The 21363-nt window shown below is 43.3% G+C and overlaps 1 protein-coding gene and 1 pseudogene across 3 annotated transcripts in view; both read right to left on the bottom strand.

Annotated features, from left to right (window-relative positions):
* On the bottom strand, window positions 1-3965 carry LOC109907024 (leiomodin-3-like; annotated as a pseudogene).
* LOC109908129 (FERM domain-containing protein 4B-like) overlaps window positions 3383-21363 on the bottom strand; it is a 30508-nt gene continuing 12527 nt past the window's right edge. Inside the window, exons 2-23 of one of the 3 annotated variants that reach the window (XM_031794392.1) lie at window positions 20208-20273; window positions 19971-20065; window positions 18047-18142; window positions 15492-15576; window positions 15149-15205; window positions 15033-15055; window positions 13883-13966; window positions 13615-13680; window positions 13107-13164; window positions 12875-12961; window positions 11073-11149; window positions 10836-10974; window positions 10519-10660; window positions 10207-10340; window positions 9815-9931; window positions 8553-8781; window positions 8386-8442; window positions 8013-8283; window positions 6561-7330; window positions 6178-6316; window positions 5139-5263; window positions 3383-4114 (exon numbers count right to left, since the gene is read on the bottom strand). In XM_031794392.1, the coding sequence (XP_031650252.1) occupies window positions 5161-5263; window positions 6178-6316; window positions 6561-7330; window positions 8013-8283; window positions 8386-8442; window positions 8553-8781; window positions 9815-9931; window positions 10207-10340; window positions 10519-10660; window positions 10836-10974; window positions 11073-11149; window positions 12875-12961; window positions 13107-13164; window positions 13615-13680; window positions 13883-13966; window positions 15033-15055; window positions 15149-15205; window positions 15492-15576; window positions 18047-18142; window positions 19971-20065; window positions 20208-20273 (2895 nt within the window). In that variant the 3' untranslated portion in view covers window positions 3383-4114; window positions 5139-5160. Of the gene's footprint in view, window positions 5264-6177; window positions 6317-6560; window positions 7331-8012; window positions 8284-8385; window positions 8443-8552; window positions 8782-9814; window positions 9932-10206; window positions 10341-10518; window positions 10661-10835; window positions 10975-11072; window positions 11150-12874; window positions 12962-13106; window positions 13165-13614; window positions 13681-13882; window positions 13967-15032; window positions 15056-15148; window positions 15206-15491; window positions 15577-18046; window positions 18143-19970; window positions 20066-20207; window positions 20274-21363 lie in introns of all 3 variants that reach the window. The other 2 variants (XM_031794391.1, XM_020506632.2) reach the window with 2 other exon arrangements.

Genomic DNA, 21363 nt, shown 5'->3' with positions numbered 1-21363 from the left:
AAAGGGAAGTTTCTTTTTTTGCTGAGTTTATATTACAAAATAATCAGACAACTTCTGACGTCTGACTAAACACTGTGAAGGCTGGTCAGATCAAGTTCAATAACAATGTGTCTGTTAGTGACCCTGTGCTAATCTCAGAATCATCAGTTGAACTCACAGCTTTGAGATAGGCCACATTGCTCTTTTTGATCTCATTAAGCAGTTCATCGCGGGGCATCACATCGACCTTGGGTGGCTGCCGCCTTCAAGGAACAGGCTTTAATGTCTTCATCACATCTTTCAGAGTGGCCTTCAGTTCTACCATCTCATCAATGCCGGTACCCCTCTGTTTTCCTGTTGTATTCCTGAGCTGGACGTTCAGCCTCTCTGCTCTCCTGTCGTCCCTTGGGTCCAGATCCAGAAAAGGGTCAAGCTTTTTGGGGGTCCTCTTCAGCTGGATGTCTCTTAGAGGGTTACCAGACGAGTTCATGCTGGGGGGTTGCGCTGTGGAATGTGGTAAATCTGCTTGTGTTGATACTGTGGAGAAGTGTTGGACTGCTTGACTCGGGAGGAGGGCTCTGGTTTGGGTTCCATGGGACCCTGTGGACCCTTGGGCAGCTGCGGCATGAGGGCAGGATTTCGGGAGGGACGTAGCCAAGCATCGCCAGCAGCCCTGGGGGCAGGTTCAGAGCCCGTTCATACATCTCAAAAATGTATGTATCTCCTGCATTTTTTTTTTTTTTTAAACCTTTATTTAACCAGGCAAGTCAGTTAAGAACAAATTCTTATTTTCAATGACAGCCTAGGAACAGTGGGTTAACTGCCTGTTCAGAGGCAGAACGACACATTTGTACCTTGTCAGCTCGGGGATTTGAACTTGCAACCTTCCGGTCATTAGGCCAACACTCTAACCACTAGGCTACCCTGCCTACCCTGCTTGCTTTGCTCCTCGTTCCTCTGTTGTCTCTGGCGGTCCAGGTTCCTGGTCAGTAGGTTAGTCACCACCATCCTAGGCCCTGCCTGCTCAAAGTGGTAGCCCATCTTCAGGAGGGTATTGTTGGCCTTGAGCAGGCGTGACACCTCCATCTCCGCGTGGTGTCCCAGCATGTGTCTCTGGTTGTGGAAGCGGAGCTCAGTGAGCGTCTCGTTGAACTGTAGGCAGCGGATAATGGCGATGATGCCCTTCCCTGTTATGAAGTTAGACTCTATGTTCAGTGTGGTGATGCTACGGTTCTCTCTCAGCATATTGGCCAGGTTGAAGGCAATGTTTTCGTCTGCACCGGTGTTGGCTATGCGAAAGGTTTCTACGTGTTTGTTCTTCTTCAAGGCATTGACGTATTCTATAAGGATTTCTTTGGGAATGTTTTCTATGTTGTTCAGGTTTACATCTGTGATAGTGGGGTTGTTGTTGCAGATCTTATCCAGGGTGGTGTCCAGGTTTGTCTCATTCCCAGAGGGTCTTGATGTCTTCTTGGCCCCATCAAGGCCACCAAGGCCCCCGCCAAGGGCCAGCGATGGAATATTTAGCTTGTTTATTACTCTCACCTCTTTCTCCGGGATAAAACAGGCCTTCTTCTCCTCTGTAGTCATCTCTGTTACTTCAGGAGTCTGTGGTGTTCATTTCTACTTTCTCAGATATTTGTGATGTGTTCTCTTTTTGCTCTCTGCTCTCAGTCTCTTTCTCCTCTTTCTTGTTGGTGAACTCTGGAGGGGGCTGCAAGGGACTGGTAGTGTATACAGTGTTTGTGCTATTGTCATCCAATGACTCATTTAAATGTTTATTCACTGGATGTTCATGTTTTCCTATGACCCTTTCATAGTTTATGTCCTTTTTATCCTCATCCTCTTCCTCCACTATAATTTCCTCTCCTTCAACACCATCTGTAGCTTCCACCTCAATGACTTCTTCTTGCACCTCATACACAATTTCCATGTGTTCAGCATTTTCTTTCTTTTCAGCATCCTCTTCCATGGTTTTCTGATGAAGACCAGTAGTGCAATCATTTAATAAACTTAGCCTTGTAGAGCATACAGTCAGTCAGTTAATTATGTTTGTTTATAATGTTATAATAATTAAAGTGGTATACAGTATAATATATTAAGATGTTTCACCAGATAGGTGCAGTGAAATGTATTGTTTTACAGGGTCAGCCATAGTAGTACGGCACCCCTGAAGCAAATTAGGGTTAAGTGCCTTGCTCAAGGGCACATCAACAGATTCTTCACCTTGTCGACTCAGATATTCAAACCAGCTATCTTTTGATTTCTGGCCCAATACTCTAACCGCTAGGCTACCAGCCACCCTATTTGAAGGCTATATCTACGGTATATTGACCATTGGTTATGTAGTCCCTTACCTTATTGGGCAGTAGAGTGACGGGGATCCTCTCCTCCTCCAGCATGCGTTTGGACTCCTTCTCCCAGTACAGATAATCCACCAGGCCCCTGTGGTCAAACAAACCTTCTCTGTCTGGCTTTTCTGCCTCTGACCCACAGGTACCCTCTCATCTGGGGCTATAACGTCCACCTCTTTCTGGAGCTCTTTCAGCTCCTCATGAGACAAGTTTGCCAGGATGTCATTTTCATCGATGTCTTCATCATCAGATTCTGCAGAGAGGCTTTTCTTTCTTCTGGTCCTTCTGTCTCTGACCAAGCGGTACTCTCTCGTCTGGAGCTAAAACATCCATCTATTTCTGGAGTTCTAGAAGCTCCTCAGGAGACAAGCTAGCCAGGATATCATCTCCATCAATGTCTTCCTCATTTATGTCCTCCATGTCCCAGGTCCCTTTGGTTGGACATATCCATCTAGAAGTCGTTTGACAAAATAAACTGTTTGTCAATCAACCTAAAGGGTAAAAAGTATATCCACAATGATTGAACAGTTCTAGAGCTGAGTGGACTGTGCTACTGGCTCTGTGTCTAGCTGGTAAATGGCCTGCTCACACCTCAGACAAAGTCTAAAATTAACACATAGGATCACATGGAAAATATGTTTGGTGCAAGAGGGTCAGGGGAGACATACTAACATATTCCTTTTTCAGCAGCTTGAGTCAGCTCAACAGACTTCATGATCTTGCAGCATGGCAGTTGATTGTGAGACAGGAAGAGGTGGAGATAGACAGTAACAGGTGGATTGTTTTTTTTACAAGCCTGGGGAGGAATCCTAGGGTCCACTGCATAGAGGGCTCCGCCCAATCCCTCAGAGTTCCCTGAAAAATGTAATAATATCTCCCTAAAGTGATGCACAACAATGAACAGCTGATATAAATGAGAATATCTGATATGTAGGGGGTTGCTATACTCAATGGGAATGTCCTGTTATCAGTATGACACCCTGTAGCATGTCATTGAGAAAGTCTTGTTTATCACACACAGGGCTAAAGAAGTCACACTACAAATCAAGTCTCACACTGTTTTTTATTAATGTCCCAAATCCAAATGGGAGATATTCACTCAGAGTAGAAGACAAACAATACATGGACAATGTAGAAATATGTAGAGAAACAAATAAAGGAATATTATTTGAGGGTTATCCAGACATATCTTTTTACATCATACAAAAAACCTACTTATCAAAAGTTGATGTTCTCCACATGCAAGCAATTTACATCACAATAACACATTCACAAATAATAATAATCTATAAACATGTACATTCAGATTCATACTTGGGAGAGGAGAGAGTGTCAATCCATGGATTGACAACCTGGGACTAAAGAAGGGTTAGTTTATTATTTTGTTATCACATTTTGTAAATAAAAATGTATACCTAAATGTTTTACAAAGATATTAAAGTTGATTTACAATATGTATAATGTCATAATACAATTGGTTCAATATATTTGGGTCAAAGATATCCCAGGGTTTGAAATTCACAATGATGAAGCTGCTTTTCCAGATCAGCAAAACTTTTGTGCCATCACCACATCCATGTCTTCCTGAATAATATCGATCTCCATCCAATCCAAGGCACATGGGAGAGTCATTCTCAAGCTTCATAGTATGTATACAGATTGGTTAGTTGGCATCCATCCAGAGGTCTGTGCTTCCAGTGTCAGGGTCATTGTGACAGATTTCATTCCAGTCCTCTTACCTTCAGTGGATGCTCATGTAATTTCCATCCATGAATAGTCTCCTGTAAGAGTCAAGGTCAATATAAAAGACTCCCATACTTTAGGATAGCATATTACTGCATGAAACCCCCTGCATGCTGCAACAGCTGAGATTATAATCTACTGTACAGGCATGGAAATGGAACAGAACAAACCAGGGATAAACACCATGAAAAAATATGTTATTAGAAAGAAGGATGTTTAACAAAAGCAAATGACCTACTGTCTTGTCAAGCATGCCATGCAATAATATAAGGAATGTCAAATGTGAAATTAGAACTTTCCACTTAATATGGATCACAATTTACACTAATGAGAGGCAAGCGAAAGTAGGTACATTCTACTACTGGTGCTATGAGGTACAGTATGTGCAGGATGTGGTGTGTAAACTGTGCATGTGAAGGTAGACAATGTGAAAGTGGGGTTTCTAGCTACAGGATGTAATGTACCATTTGCTTCACATTTCACTGGGCACAGACGTCGTCAGTTCAACGTCTAGTTTTGATTTAAATGGTTGAGTTGTCCACTAATGTGAATTCAATGTGAAATCAACAAACCATTTCATCATGACATTGGATTTAGGTTCAAAGTTGGGTTAAAAATGCTAAATTCCCTTACATTGATGACATTTTGAAAATCCAATCAGTTTTCCATGATGATTCAACATCATCACATTTAATTATTTTGTTGAAATGACATGGAAAGAACGTTGATTCAATCCGTTTTTCCCAGCGGGATGCAGCCATACTGAATTTGTGAGCCTGCTAATAGACCAAGATAATTTGGCAAAATCTTTGATTGAGCGGGTAAGGCATGGTCATCCATGAGCTAGAAGTATCTGGATTGGGCCTTGGCAGAATGTGTTACCACTGCTCTGGCTGTACATTTAATGGATGGTCTACATATTGATTTCACCTTGATTTTCACGGCACTAAATGAGCTACACTATATTGATCAATATGGCAAATGATGAGACGCAGATGGAAACTGAAAACAGTGGCACTGATGGAAATGGATTAGCACTACCACAGCCTATTTGCATCTCACCCTTCTGTGTTTGAATGACTGCCTAATGGTCTTCCTCAGCGCTATTGGCCACAGCACCAAACATCTTTACTGAATCTACCGGCATCGTATCAGACCTCTTCAACACATTGCATTCTGGGGGAAATCTATGTACATGAGGATTGAGGATGGACAGATCGTGAAAGGAGAGAAAGAAAGGAAGAAAGTGAAAAGATCACCAGTTCACAAAGAACACACCCACACTCATGAGACTGCTTCGTTATTGGGGTTTAGTTTCACACCAACAGGCCAAACACACTGATGTCACTTACTATCAAAGACTGTTCATAGATAAGGATAACATTTTAAAGTCTATCTGACAGCCAAAATGACCTGTCCAATCATGAGGAACAGGATGAAGGTGGAGAAGAGGAGAGGATGCAGGAGTATTAATAGCAGGTGGAAGGATAGCGGTAAGTGGTGACAACAAACGCTAGGATGGTCCTGAGGTTCAATGTCATTACAGGCAAACACATAGAGTCAACAGAGATGACATCCACAATAATACCTGCTATATTGCATAGGGAGGAGAAAAATATGAGCATGTTTTTACCTGGTAAGTTGACTGAGAACACATTCTCATTTACAGCTTCAATCTTGGGCATAGTTATAGGGGAGATTAAGGAGTCAATTGGAAACTGGGGATGATTAGGTGGCAATGATGGTATGAGGACCAGATTGGGAATTTATCCAAGACACCCCTACTCTTATGATAAGTGCCATGAGATCTTTAGTGACCACAGAGAGTCAGGAACCCTGTTTAACATCCCACCCCTACACAGGGCAATGTCTCCAATCACTGTCTCCTATCCAGGGACCAACACTGCTTAGCTTTATATTTAAGCCAGCAGTGGCTGCAAGATGGTATGCTGCTGGCTAAATAACCCTCATAAGACTGGTCTTGATTGAAACAATTTATTTCCCTTGTTTAGGTCACACAATTAATGCTACTATTTCCTCTAAAATCATGTGGGATATATAGATGACTACATGTAGGTGTGGGGCTGTGGTAGGTACTCACCTGATATGGGTGGGGCTCTGGTTGTAGGTGCCATGGGCTCCTGGGTGATGGTGCTGTGGTGACTCTGCCATGTTATCATTGTCTGTTAGACCCACAGTTAGCTGGCTGCGCCAGTTTCCTGTGCTGGTGGATGAGGAAACTAGAAAGAGAACACTTTTTAGTTGCACTAAAGAGACAGACAAATAAAGGTGAGTCTCATTGAATGACACACTAATCCTAACAATTAATACAGAATAATATTTTCATACAGTATGTTAGGAATGTATGAATTGTACTAATAAAAAATAAAAACATGTCCCTCTGTGTTACCGAGGGTGAACAGACAGAGTATGGTTTCTGAGGTGACCTGTTCCAGTATGATGAGAAGCAGGATCAACTACTACCTGAGGAGTAGGAGGTGGTTCGGCTGGAGTGGCTGAAGGGGGCTGGCATGGTCTGGTATCCAAGGCTGAGCTGAGAGCCGTTATCGTAGTCATACCCAGCCAGACCTCTACCTGCCTCTATGTGGCCCCCGCTGCGGTGGTACCAGCCTCTCAGGTGCTCAGCCACCATGGCCTTCTGCATGTTCTTCTGTAAGGGCTCATTGCGGGGCCCATGTCTGGTCCGGGGCAATCTCATGGTAGCGTAGGGGTTCTGAGCAAGGCTGTCCGCCCGATCACTACTGTAGGTCCTGTATCGCTCGTGTCCGTAATTGTGTACTTGGTAGGAGGGGTTGACATTGTAGTGGCCCTCAATCTCGTTCTCATAGACGTAAGCACCGTTGGAGTAGGGCTCCATGTCTGGACAGGGGTAGCCTGCCACGTAGTAAGCAGTTGGCGCGTAGTGTGCCTGGGGCTCGTAAGTATCACTAAAGCCGATATGGTTCTGGACCAAATTGGGCATACTGCCTGTATTACCGTAGACCTCCACCCTCCTGTGCAGCTGATGGTTGCGGGTCCGAGAGTCCAGGGTGCAGTAGTGGGGGTTGCCTGCGTAGTCCAAGCTGGACTGGCTGGTGTAGGAGGAGCAGTCCTCCAGGGCTTCTGTGCTGTTGTTCCTGCGGGCAGGGGACTGGGTAAACACTGGCTTCTCTGAGTCAGTATCCTTTAATAGCCGTTGCTGTGACTCCAGACTCCCACTGCGGTGCCTGAAGGACTGAGAGTTCCCATCCGACCTGCAAAAGTCACACGCACAAAAGAAGCAAATAGTATGGTTAAGAAATCCAGATGTACAGCACACTAAATTACAATTGTTTTCTACATCCTGCATTCCACCCTGCATCCCACTGCTGGCTTGCTTCTGAAGCTAAGCAGGGTTGGTCCTGGTTGGTTCCTGGATAGGAGACCAGATGCTGCTGGAAGTGGTGTTGGAGGGCCAGTAGGACGCACTCTTTCCTCTGGTCTAAAAAAATATATATTCCAATGCCCCAGGGCAGTGATTGGGGACACTGCTCTGTGTAGGGTGCTGTCTTTCGGATGGGATGTTAAATGGGTGTCCTGACTCTCTGAGGTCATTAAAGATCACATGGCACTTATCGTAAGAGTAGGGGTGTTAACCCCGGTGTCCTGGCTAAATTCCCAAGCTGTCCCGCATACCATCATGGTCACCTAATCATCCCCAGCTTACAATTAGCTCATTCATCCCCCTGTAACTATTCCCCAGGTCGTTGCTGTAAATTAGAATGTGTTCTCAGTTAACTTACCTGGTAAAATAACGGTAAAATAAAATAAACAATTGTTTTCTGTTAAACGGTGGGATGCAGGTAAGGTAGGAGAGTATAGGATAAATGTTCAGGGTCAGGGTGAAAGGGTAAGAGTTTGGCTAGGCATGGTCTGAGGGGTGGTGGAGGGTCTCACCTGAGCTGGCTGCTGCTGTAGGCGTTGCGGGTCATAACGGGGGTGGAGGGCATGCTGCGTGCATCCCGTGAAGGTCTGGGTAAGGTTTTGTAGGGGCTGCTGTGTGCAGATGACACCTCTCTGGGGTGGTAGTGGTGTGAAGCATCCTGGCCGTCAAACGCTAACCTGTTGAGACTCTTGTTGTTGTGGTGATCTAGGGAGTGCGCGGGGCTGAGCTGAGGGGAGCACTGGACAGACCGTGACCGGGGCCTATGAGCACCATCAGAGTCATCTGGACCAAAATACAAAACTCATGATCAGATGGGATTGGTAAAGCAGCTGTGCAACAAAGGTCAGGTAGCTACTGTATGACTGAACTCTGTGTCCCACTCACCATCATCCAGAATCTGACTATCTGACTGGGAGCTGGTCTCTAAACGGATAAATTCATCTGGGGAAGAAGAAGGAAAGTATATTATAGGCTACAGATTAAAGTACAAATGTATAAAGTCATATTGTGGAATGTGAGTGCATGTGTTTGTCGATCTTTATCCCCAGTACCTGTGATAATCACAGAGGCTCTTTGGGTAGGCTTCTTGCCTTTCTTGATTCTGTACTGGTTCATCTCGTCTTCAACCTGCTGCAGTTTCCTCATGGCGTCCTGACAGTTCCTCCTCCTCTTCCTCTTCACAGTCTTACAGAGCTCTGCCTCTGAGGTCAGCTTCTTAGCTGCTTCTACGATCTTCTGCTGCAGAGCAAACATGCTCTCCAGGTTCCTCAGATAAGGGTCCTAAAGATCAGAGTACAGACATTATTATAGACATTATTACATCAGAGAATGGCAGATCCATTTCAATATCCACTGAGCACTTTAAATGCAATATCCAATTGTAAATTACAGTAGAATGTAGTCATATCAACAACATAATATTTTGCAGTTTGTGCCTGTATTAGGAAAAGCATCAGGCAACTCATCAACACGTGATCCATACGAAACAGGACAGGACATGATCCTAACTTCATCACATTCCATTCATGACACAACATTTTTTCCTTCTTCAGTTTTACAGTATATGTGTTTCTCTGCTTACAGTAATATCCTAAAACCCCAAGTTCAAATCCCTGAGGAATTCATGGAATTCATGTTATGTCATATTCTGCAAAATATTAGTCTTGTTACAAACTTAACAAGGCCAACATGTACAACGGACGTCACACTGCTTGCTTAGCAGGTGCCGCTTCCTGATTGGGCTCACACAAAGACTGGAACACAGGACCTCTGCGTTGCTAGCACGCATGACCGCCCTCTTGAAGTGTATTACCAGTTCGGCACCACCGAAAAGTTAATAATTTGGCAGCGCAAATGACGGCACTTCAGGCTGAGGAGTAAATTTCACACATCCTGTCATGACTTCCGCCAAAGTCGGTCCCTATCCTTATTTGGGCGGTGTTCGACGGTCGGCAATCTACCTTTCATTTTCCATTTGTTTTGTCTTGTCTCCCCACACCTGGTTCCAATTACATAATTACATGTTGTGTATTTAACCCTCTGTTTCCCCCCATGTCCTTGTCCGGAATTGTGCACGTTATGTCTGGGGGTTTTGTCCCATTGTATATATATTGTTTTGTCACAGTGATTTTTATCATTAAACTGCGCCCCTGTAACACAGTCTTTGCTCTCCTGCGCCTGACTTCTCTACCGCCAGTACGCACGGCTTAAACATCCCCATGTGCTACACATGAATGTGAGATTTGGTTCTGGGTTCGTAGATTAGTTAGCAAAAAATCTGTCATATACTGAACAGTGCAGTTTCAATACAGACCTCGTTGTATGGGAAGAGGTCATCCAGTTTGAAGGTCGTTCCAACGCGTCGTCTGACATGAGGAGGTCTCTCGCCTGCAAACAAGGGATACTCTTTTGGCAGTTTGCCCGTGAGCTCCTGGAAACACACAACAAAATATCCAGGTCAGTTAGCTTTACAGAAAACAATGTGAGAAAACACGAAACAGACACTCTCTGTGGCACACTGGCTCGTACAGTTACACAGTGTTTCACTCCAATAGTCTCAACTGCCCAAACTAAAGCAATTTGTACAGTAGCTTGACCGATGTTTCACTGACTGACCCTGACTGAAATGAATTGCTGAAGTGTATCAGCCTAGCACCTCCAGAAATCAATGTAAGTAATTGTCCAAGAGAAAAATGGGCCTTTCACCGCCTCCAGCAAGCAGATTTTCTTCAGCTCCTTTGTTTTCTGGGTCAAGATGTCTTGGATCTCTTGTTCCTTCTTCTTTAGCTCAGAGATCTTCTCCTTTCTCTGCACTTCGTCCACCGCTGAATCGGCAGACCCTGTAGTGGTGACATTGTTTACACTATAAATGTACCGTAGGCCTATGTGTTAGTTTTGGTTGTACTTTTTCTAACACAGTGCATACAAATATGGGTATATTTTTTCCTAGCCCTTTATACAGGTATTTTAAAACACTTAGCTAAATATAGACTTTCAGCTACCAGAATGCTGACCTACCTGTTGACGCCAGGCTACCAGTGCTAGCCATAATGAGGTTGTGCTTTAGGTTATCTCCTAGTCTGGTTATCTTGGTTCCTCCTCCATGCTCTGTTAGATCGACGGCAATATCACCCAAACTTTTCGCTGCAGTTATTTTACCCTGTTGGATTAAGGATTTATGGGGTGAATACATACTACAAACCTACACTGTCTACATGTAAATATCAGCATTTAATCCGACATGAATACATGTATTAATTTAGGGACGCATGAAGGTACAGAACACAGGTACACTGATTAGGTCAGGACTAAAAAGAGATCATATGACATGGTACCTTGCTTTGCTTCCTGTCCAAGTAAAACTGGTGCTGACTGATGGCCATGACCCAGATGGTTTTGATCAGTGAATGGCTGGCGTACCATGTGTGGATAACCAAGCCGGTCTGGCCGAATGTACGCTTGGTCACTGCCCGCCTGTTTAGAGGAAATACATTAGGCTCAGGAAGAAGAGCTTCTTTAGCTGTCTAGGAAATGTAGTTGTGATAAATATTTATAGTTTGACTTGCCCTCACCTGTGAGGGTCATTCACCTCAACAGCAAATTTCTTCTCCCGAAAATACAAGTTCTCCAGTTGCTTCCACTGATACAGCTATGGAGGTAAACACAGAGAGACACAGAGAAACAACTGATTAATGATTGGTGAAACATTTACTTGAACTTTAACTCTCAAATCCTGCATATGACACCTTTATATGTACCCATATAAAGTATATGATTAAATAATAAGCATCTGTAATGATGAATCACAACAGATATATTACAATGACCTTATACTGACCTGGCTATGTCATAACACATGCCCACATAGTCAATCCCATGATGTAATAACTAGCAAACCGCAACCTTTAATCAAGTAAGTTAAATCACAACTAAAACTTCAACTGCCATGAAACAGGCAAGGGCTGTCAGGTCTATGATAGCATTATATCATTATACAGGTGCTAGTCCAGAGTAAATAGCATTTTGCTGCAAAGGGGCATACCACAAAGACAAATAACAATGTGTAACAGCTTCCATGGCTCATCACATTGCTCAGTAACCCCTCCAGGTGCTGACTGTTTACAGTAAGATATGAAGAATCCACAGAGGTGCATGACTCATCACCATGTCTAGGTTCGCCACACGAGGCAGGCATTTACAGCCCTGGTACAGACCCAAACTAATGGTTGGATTTTATAATCCACCCCTCTCTCTCCTATTATAGCTAGTTCTGTAGCCTATCTGTAACATTTACCAACACTATTGTACCTATTACATAATATCAGGGACAGAAAAAAACAATAACCCAAATTGTGCTACCATCAAAAATCACATCATAAAAAAGCATGATATCATCATATATGTAGTTGTTTTTCATTTAACAAAATGTTATTGTCAACATCCAATATGTAAAACTGTTGCTTTATCTCTTACCAGTAGAGGTCCAGTAATCCTGTTTCTATAGTAATGCTGTCTCTAATCCTTTTTGTCAAACTCAAACAACACAAACAACTCCTTTTCTCTGCTTCCAACATGTCTCCTCAGGTACTCTCAGCACTCTGAAGGGTAACACCCAGTACCCTGCCTTCCTGTCTTTGACATCACATACACACCCTCCTCCCTCCTCTCAACACTAAATGTCTGCCCAACCAGATCTCCTTCTCTCTCCGTGTTCAAATTCATACGCACATTAACTTAACACCGTGATCATGTAGCGGCAGACCACAAAGCTTGGTGTTTGTCCTGGAGAACAGCAAGCTATAAAACATCCACTGAACCAGAAGAGCGGGTTACACACTTGACACTTTATGTAGGACTCTCAGAATGATGAATATATCTACATGTATCAACTGATCTGGTAGAAGTTGAGCAGGCATACCTCTGTTATAAGTGATAGACATAAATATTATAAATACAGGCATCCAAAGTAATGTTTACCTAAAGGGATTGACCACAGAGTTGTTATAAACTACATATTCAAGTCTGGCCTCCTTCAGCTGTATTGGAAGCCTAACCCCGATCAGATGAATAGGTGATGAATGTGTGTGAGAGGTTAGTGAATCATGATAGTGCTACGTGCTGGAGGTATCTTTATCACTGACATTTTCATCTTTCCTCAAACAGCCTGCTGAAGCTCCTAGCGCTGTCAGGTATAATGCTACAGTAGCAGGCAGACATCTTATCTGCAAAATGAATCTCCTATCTACCTGTAAAGGCTATACTGCAAAACAACCGCTGTATGCTGCCAATAAAATATCTCATGCAAAACGAATCCTGTACTCCTCCATACTGTAAGCAGAGAAGAACACAAATGGGAACAAACAAATAACTGTACCTTCCTTGGTTTCAATTTGTCCTGCAAATCATATTGGCCAATTCCTTTGTAGCTGATCCCAAGCCACCATGGGATTCCTTGCTTGTCCTGTAAGGCAAAAGCATAGTTTCATGACTGAACTGCATTCATCCATTCCCTTACAGAAATCTGATTTATAATTGTATTTATTAGGATGTATAAGTGCAATGCACAGCTGTTGTTGTGTGCATAATGCAATATACTGTATTATTACCTTTACTTCATAATAATGAACACCATACGTGGGTAAGGATTCCACTAGAGTCAAATACCTGAAATAAAATAATTTTCTGTTACAGTAACATCCCAGAATCACTCTTTAACTTCCAAAAGGTGGTTTCCAGGGATATTATAGATGGTACAGGACAATGAGAGCATGATATGTTAAAGGTGCCTACAGTGAATCACAATGATTCACTGGCCAGACAGTAACTGAACTGGGTTATTGATTTCTATCAGACCTTGGCTGCGAGAAAGGAGAGTGTGAGAAAGAGAGAGAGAGAGTAAGGGAGAGAAGAAAAAAGAGAGGGAGAAGAGAGAGAAGAGAGTAACGAGTGTGTATCTGAGAGAGAAAACAGAGAGCAAGAAAGGGAGTAAGAGATAGAAAGACAAAAAGAGAGAGGACTGAGAGATAGCCAGGGACTGATGTTTTCAATCTTATGACTTGTGGTAAACAGGAGTGTGTGAGGGGAATGAGGGATCATTGTTTTTCCAATACTCACTGCACCATGGCATGTCCGCGGGAGACTCCTTTCAGCTGTTTGTAGTGCTCTATCACTCGATCCTCACTATAATAAACATTGTAAAAATGCATGATGATGACACCTTCAACTTCGAAGTTATGGGCTGCATCCCTCCTCCCTCTCAGGAATGCATCATACATCCTAAATCATTGTCTGCTACAACATTTCTTTTGCAACTATTTTTATTTAGCAGTTTTGTAAACTAAAACGTTACTAAGGATGCACATCATATTCAAGGTTATTTTACCAGTATGTAAGTGATGGGTGCTCCTTTAGCACCTTGTTGGGAAGAGTTGGGAGCTTCTTCAGATCCATTCTGGTGGTTTCATCACTGATAATAATGATAAAACAGAATAGTGAAATACAATATACTGTCGGCCCAATGCAGCCGTTTTTATCTCAATATCAAATAGTATCTGTGTAACAGTTAAGTACCTTACTGTGATTGTTTTCATAATTTTTTCTCTCCAAAAGAAACAAAAATAGCCTCATAGAAAAGAACATTTCTCAAGCAAGACTTTTACTAGGACTGCCTGGGAGTGGTCTGTGGGGAGGGGAACACTGAAAACTAGCTTTCTAATGTATCACCTGGTGATTTCACCAGGTAGGCCAAAACTCCATCCCACCAAAATATCATAGTGTGGAAATTTATATAAAACACAGGATAATCACGTTTTTGCCTGCACCAGGCCTTTAAATAATATTCTGTACATAACAGTTAGCAAATTACCATACAGAAATTATGTAGAGAAACCAGTGCAATAAGGTCTTCTAAAGTACAAACAACTTGGAATGAGCTGCTAAAGGATATCACCCCTATTTAATCAGACTGTCTGACCTGACCCACTGGTGCAGAAACCTCATTGGCAGACATGTTCCAGGTGCATGGCCACATGCAGAGGAAGGTTCTTCATAATGAACTAACTGAAGCTCCATTCTCTGGCCATCTAACCCCTGTAATTTATGTTCATTTGGAATGAGACAGGTGTGAATGCAGACAAAGATCCACAGTGTTCCATAATTCTCTGTCTACAGTATGGTTCCAACTGAATGCTCCCTGACAGTAAAGACGATGCTACTCCTGCAATAGACGCTTTATTAAAAGTGGTAGAGCTTTGATGTTAGAATGCAGCCCTGCAGACTGTAGTAGCCTTGGCCGAGCTGTCAGTGGTATGATACTCATTTGAAGGCCTGTGTGAGGTTTCAACACATCGTGGCAGGCCTCACAATACACAACATCTCTGCCTTCCCTCTTATAACTGCCTTCGCTGTCATTGATTTTACTGTTTTGTCTGGAAAACCAGCTCCAATATTTAAAGTCTTTGCTAAATGTGTGATGTTGTCTTGTTGCTTAGGTAGCTGTTGTGTTCAATACTCATTGGAATATATGTCCTTACCTTGAGTAATTCCCCTTTGCTTCCTGAATTGATATAAAAACAGCATATCAGAAGATGTATGCTTTAGAGTGGCAAATTAATATACAGTACAAATCCCAAGCAAATAAGAAACTAACCTGCAAGGCGTTTGCTGCTAATTTGAATACATTCTCACTTTCCACCTCTATATCGCCCTGTAAGAAATAAAGCATCATCATAAATGTGTTAATGTACTTATGGGCTGCTGAGACACTTTGCAGAGTCTGTATCTGAGCTCTGTTCCTATGACTAACACATATACATCAAAATATAATTATTTTCGACTAAACAGCAATCTACTCTTTCTGACCGTCTCATCTCATTCCAACAAAACAGTGTCTCACGGCCACAGTCAGAGGTTTGGTGGTTTATAAAGAGGGACAATGAGACGGTGAATCACCATTTATCTCAACACACAACAGAATAAGATAAGTAGCTTACATTGTAGACGGCAACTTTTGCATTTAGGAAGAATAATTCCACCGTTGTGTTGTCTTTCAGCAGTGTTATACTCTCGATGTAAAACCTGCAGGGATACGTACAAAGAAATCAAATCAAATCAAATCAAAATTTATTTGTCACATACACATGGTTAGCAGATGTTAATGCGAGTGTAGCGAAATGCTTGTGCTTCTAGTTCCGACAATGCAGTAATAACGAACAAGTAATCTAACTAACAATTCCAAAAAAACTACTGTCTTATACACAGTGTAAGGGGATAAGGAATATGTACATAAGGATATATGAATGAGTGATGGTACAAAGCAGCATAGGCAAGATACAGTAGATGATATCGAGTACAGTATAACATATGAGATGAGTATGTAAACAAAGTGGCATAGTTAAAGTGGCTAGTGATACATGTATTACATAAGGATGCAGTCGATGATATAGAGTACAGTATATACATATGCATATGAGATGAATAATGTAGGGTAAGTAACATTATATAAGGTAGCATTGTTTAAAGTGGCTAGTGATATATTTACATAATTTCCCATCAATTCCCATTATTAAAGTGGCTGGAGTTGAGTCAGTGTCATTGACAGTGTGTTGGCAGCAGCCACTCAATGTTAGTGGTGGCTGTTTAACAGTCTGATGGCCTTGAGATAGAAGCTGTTTTTCAGTCTCTCGGTCCCAGCTTTGATGCACCTGTACTGACCTCGCCTTCTGGATGACAGCGGGGTGAACAGGCAGTGGCTCGGGTGGTTGATGTCCTTGATGATCTTTATGGCCTTCCTGTAGCATCGGGTGGTGTAGGTGTCCTGGAGGGCAGGTAGTTTGCCCCCGGTGATGCGTTGTGCAGACCTCACTACCCTCTGGATAGCCTTACGGTTGAGGGTGGTGCAGTTGCCATACCAGGCGGTGATACACCCCGCCAGGATGCTCTCGATTGTGCATCTGTAGAAGTTTGTGAGTGCTTTTGGTGACAAGCCGAATTTCTTCAGCCTCCTGAGGTTGAAGAGGCGCTGCTGCGCCTTCTTCACGATGCTGTCTGTGTGAGTGGACCAATTCAGTTTGTCTGTGATGTGTATGCCAAGGAACTTAAAACTTGCTACCCTCTCCACTACTGTTCCATCGATGTGGATAGGGGGATGTTCCCTCTGCTGTTTCCTGAAGTCCACAATCATCTCCTTAGTTTTGTTGACGTTGAGTGTGAGGTTATTTTCCTGACACCACACTCCGAGGGCCCTCACCTCCTCCCTGTAGGCCGTCTCGTCGTTGTTGGTAATCAAGCCTACCACTGTTGTGTCGTCCGCAAGATGTTGTTGCCTACCCTCACCACCTGGGGGCGGCCCGTCAGGAAGTCCAGTACCCAGTTGCACAGGGCAGGGTCGAGACCCAGGGTCTCGAGCTTGATGACGAGCTTGGAGGGTACTATGGTGTTGAATGCCGAGCTGTAGTCGATGAACAGCATTCTCACATAGGTATTCCTCTTGTCCAGATGGGTTAGGGCAGTGTGCAGTGTGGTTGAGATTGCATCGTCTGTGGACCTATTTGGGCGGTAAGCAAATTGGAGTGGGTCTAGGGTGTCAGGTAGGGTGGAGGTGATATGGTCCTTGACTAGTCTCTCAAAGCACTTCATGATGACGGATGTGAGTGCTACGGGGCGGTAGTCGTTTAGCTCAGTTACCTTAGCTTTCTTGGGAACAGGAACAATGGTGGCCCTCTTGAAGCATGTGGGAACAGCAGACTGGTATAGGGATTGATTGAATATGTCCGTAAACACACCGGCCAGCTGGTCTGCGCATGCTCTGAGGGCGCGGCTGGGGAATGCCGTCTGGGCCTGCAGCCTTGCGAGGGTTAACACGTTTAAATGTCTTACTCACCTCGGCTGCAGTGAAGGAGAGACCGCATGTTTTCGTTGCAGGCCGTGTCAGTGGCACAGTATTGTCCTCAAAGCGGGCAAAAAAGTTATTTAGTCTGCCTGGGAGCAAGACATCCTGGTCCGTGACTGGGCTGGATTTCTTCCTGTAGTCCGTGATTGACTGTAGACCCTGCCACATGCCTCTTGTGTCTGAGCCGTTGAATTGAGATTCTACTTTGTCTCTGTACTGGCGCTTAGCTTGTTTGATAGCCTTGCGGAGGGAATAGCTGCACTGTTTGTATTCGGTCATGTTACCAGACACCTTGCCCTGATTAAAAGCAGTGGTTCGCGCTTTCAGTTTCACACGAATGCTGCCATCAATCCACGGTTTCTGGTTAGGGAATGTTTTAATCGTTGCTATGGGAACGACATCTTCAACGCACGTTCTAATGAACTCGCACACCGAATCAGCGTATTCGTCAATGTTGTTATCTGACGCAATACGAAACATCTCCCAGTCCACGTGATGGAAGCAGTCTTGGAGTGTATAATCAGTAAGACATCAGTAAGACATCTCATCACCCACTACTAGATATTCCCTAATGTAATAAAACTACTGCCGTCATTATCATCTTAAACCAATAACAGGAGATATGTGGTACAGATATTGACCTGGTGCAATAACTACCTGACCAGGAAGTTGAGGGCAATAGGCCCAGTAGCCCTCTTAGAAAAGTCATGTTCTAGAACTCTTCGGTCCAACTGCAAGTATTTACACTGGCCACTACAAGAGACAATGAAGAAAAGTGTTAAGTAAACAAACAGCACTGGTAAGAAGCATACAAGCATACATTTATCAGTGGAGGATCCTCATGGGAGGAAGGGGAGGACCATCCTACTCAGTGAATTTCCCCAAAAATGTAAATAGATAAAACATATACTAAATATATTCTCGGCAATATATTAACATGTGATTAAAACACACTGTTTTTAATGAAGGTTACAGTAGCCTCAACAGCACTCTCTGGGGTAGCACCATGGTGTAGCCGGGGGACAGCTATTTTCTGTGTGCATTGACTTCAATACAAAACCTATGAGGCTCATGGTTCTCACCCCCTTCCACAGACTTGCACAATAATTATGACGACTTCCGGAGGTCGTCCTCCAACCTATCAGAGCTCTTGCAGCATGAACTGACGTGTTTTCCACCCAATCAAAGATTCAGAGAATTAATCTAGTAATGAAAGCATCATCTACAGCTAGCTAGCACTGCAATGCTAAAATGTGGTGAGTAGTTGACTCAAAGAGAGAGAAAGACAATAGTTGAACAGTTTTGAACTAATTTATTTCTTTAAAAATTAAGGAGAAGCACCAGAGAGAGAGAGAGAGATTTCATTGTATTTTTTAAAACTTTTACTTTCACTTACTTAGCTAACTAATGCAGCTAGCTAATTTAGCCTACTCAAACACCAGGCTCAAACAGAGAGGAATGCCATTTATTTTTGTTAGCTAGCTAAGGCTATCCAACAATAGAACTCAAGGTCAAGGTAAGCTTTAGGTTTTATTAATTTATTGCCACCGGGGCCCGCCGGTGTAACTGCTAAACTGCTTGCTGTACACAGTACTGTGTGATCGTAATGAGTTAACTAATGCTCTAGCTCTAGTGATCAGGGGTGTATTCATTCCACCGAAAAACTTTTCTTAAAAGGAAGCACACAGAACGAAACGGGGATAAACCTACCTGAATTTGTCCAATAGAAACTCTCGTTTGCAAATGTTGGTGTCACACCCTGATCAGTTTCAGCTGTCTTTGTGCTTGTCTCCACCCCCCTCCAGGTGACGCCCATCTTCCCCATTATCCCCTGTGCATTTATACCTGTGTTCTCTGTTTGTCTGTTGCCAGTTCGTCTTGTCTTGTCAAGCCTACCAGGGTGTTTTTCTTACTCCTGTTTCCTTGAGCCCATTTTCTATTTTTTTAATCATTCTGCCTGCCCTTACCGAGTCTGCCTGCCGCTCTGTACCTTTTGGACTCTGCCCTGGACTACCGACCCCTGCGTGCCCTTAACCTGTCCTTTGCCTGCCCCCTGTTTAAATAATAAACGTCCGTTATTCGAACACTCTGCATCTGGGTCTTTTTCTGAGCCGTGATAGTTGGACTAATGATTACACTCTAGATCAGCTAGATGACGGTATTTGGTGTGTCACTGTCTGTCACCTTGATTACTCAAATTTGTCTCTCGACCTGTGCACCTACGTTATAAACTTTCATTCATAGGCTAGTTTGTAGCAACCTCATGATGGGTATAGGGAAAAATACGGTATCATGTAGTAGCCTAAACCTATCAATGTTACATTGTGAATGGAATATGAATGACAGTCATCCAATATGCTGTAATAGAAATATGCTCATAAAATGTTTAATTGTCCTCCCTAATCTTAAATAGCCAAGACCACCACTGAGCGCTCGCAAGCACTCACACACACTGGCACAAACACACACGCACACACACACACACACACACACACACACACACACACACACACACACACACACACACACAAACACTGTATGCTCTAACACCCAGATACTTACAAAATAAGCAGTGTCTTACCTGTCATCAACAAATGTTAGGCCGAAGTATTCCTTCTCTTTGAGGTTAAAATGGGAGGACACCAGATCTAGCAGTTCACGGGACAACAGCTTGGGCTGTGGAATAGGAAATTGTTTGAAGAGGGCATTAGGCCTATCTATTTGAGGGCATTATCATTTTTAGTCCAAATTATTTGAAATTCATAGGAAACTAAAGTACTGTTACAATAATCTCATAAAATGATTTAAGATATTGTACCTGAACCAGCAGATCAAGTTTCCTGTCGTCAAGGAGATGAACCTGGCAGAGTCTCCCCTCCGTCATCTACAATGGAGTACAGGAAGTAAATGCTGAGTATTGGATTTGTTCATACTGTCAATCAACACCAACCCTGCTTAGATGCAAATGCAATTAATGACAATTGTAGGACATTTCAGTTGTGTAGAAATCTTGTCTCAGTCAATACAAATGGACCAAAATCAAACATCAGCCAAGGCTTTCTTTCTTTTTGTAAAACCTTATATTTACCCATTTTCTCCCCAATTTCATGATATCCAATTGGTAGTTACAGTCTTGTCCCATTGCTGCAACTCCCGTACGGACTCGGGAGAGGCGAAGGTTGAGAGCCATGCGTCCTCCGAAACATGACCCTGCCTAGCTGCACTCTTTCTTGACACACTGTTCACTTAACCCAGAAGCCAATTGGCCACAGTGCAGCTACAAAGGAATTGGCCACAGTGCATCTACAAAGGAATTGGCCACAGCTGGCAACTGAAGTCAGCGTGCGTGCACCCTGCCCGCCACAAGGAGTCTCTAGAGTGTGATGGGACAAGGACATCCCGGCCAGCCAAACCCTCCCCTAACCCGGACAGCGCTGGGCCAATTGTACGCCCTGCTTCATGGGTCTCCCAGTCTCGGCCAGCTGCGACACTGCCTGGGATCGAACACGGGTCTGTAGTGACGCCTCACGCACTGCGGTGCAATGCCTTAGACTGCTGCACCACTCAGGAGGCACAGGGCTTTCTTTTTAACAAAGTCAATGCACAGGATAGAGAACTTAATCACGTTCAGGAAATAATAACTGATGTTGTTTTTAATTACAAGGACTCCATTGTCTCATGGATTTAGCAGTAAAGTAACCCAAAGAGGATTTGTTGTTCTGAAGGTTTTTAAGTAATTCTGTGGGGGAGAGTGGGGTAAGTTGAGGTGTTTTACATTCAGCATCACTCCGTCAAGGGAAACATAGTATTCCTTCCAACAAAGATATGTACATGTATTTCAATATGTTGTGTATCCCTAAAACTAATCAGAATTCATGTACATTTTAGTTTTGAAGCTAACCTAGGCTAATGTGATTAGCATGAGGTTGTATTTAACAATAACATTTCCAAGGACATAGACATATTTGATATTG

Source organism: Oncorhynchus kisutch, linkage group LG17 (genome assembly GCF_002021735.2).
Source record: "Oncorhynchus kisutch isolate 150728-3 linkage group LG17, Okis_V2, whole genome shotgun sequence".
Lineage (NCBI taxonomy): Eukaryota > Metazoa > Chordata > Actinopteri > Salmoniformes > Salmonidae > Oncorhynchus > Oncorhynchus kisutch.
This window is presented reverse-complemented; position numbering and strand designations above follow the sequence as displayed.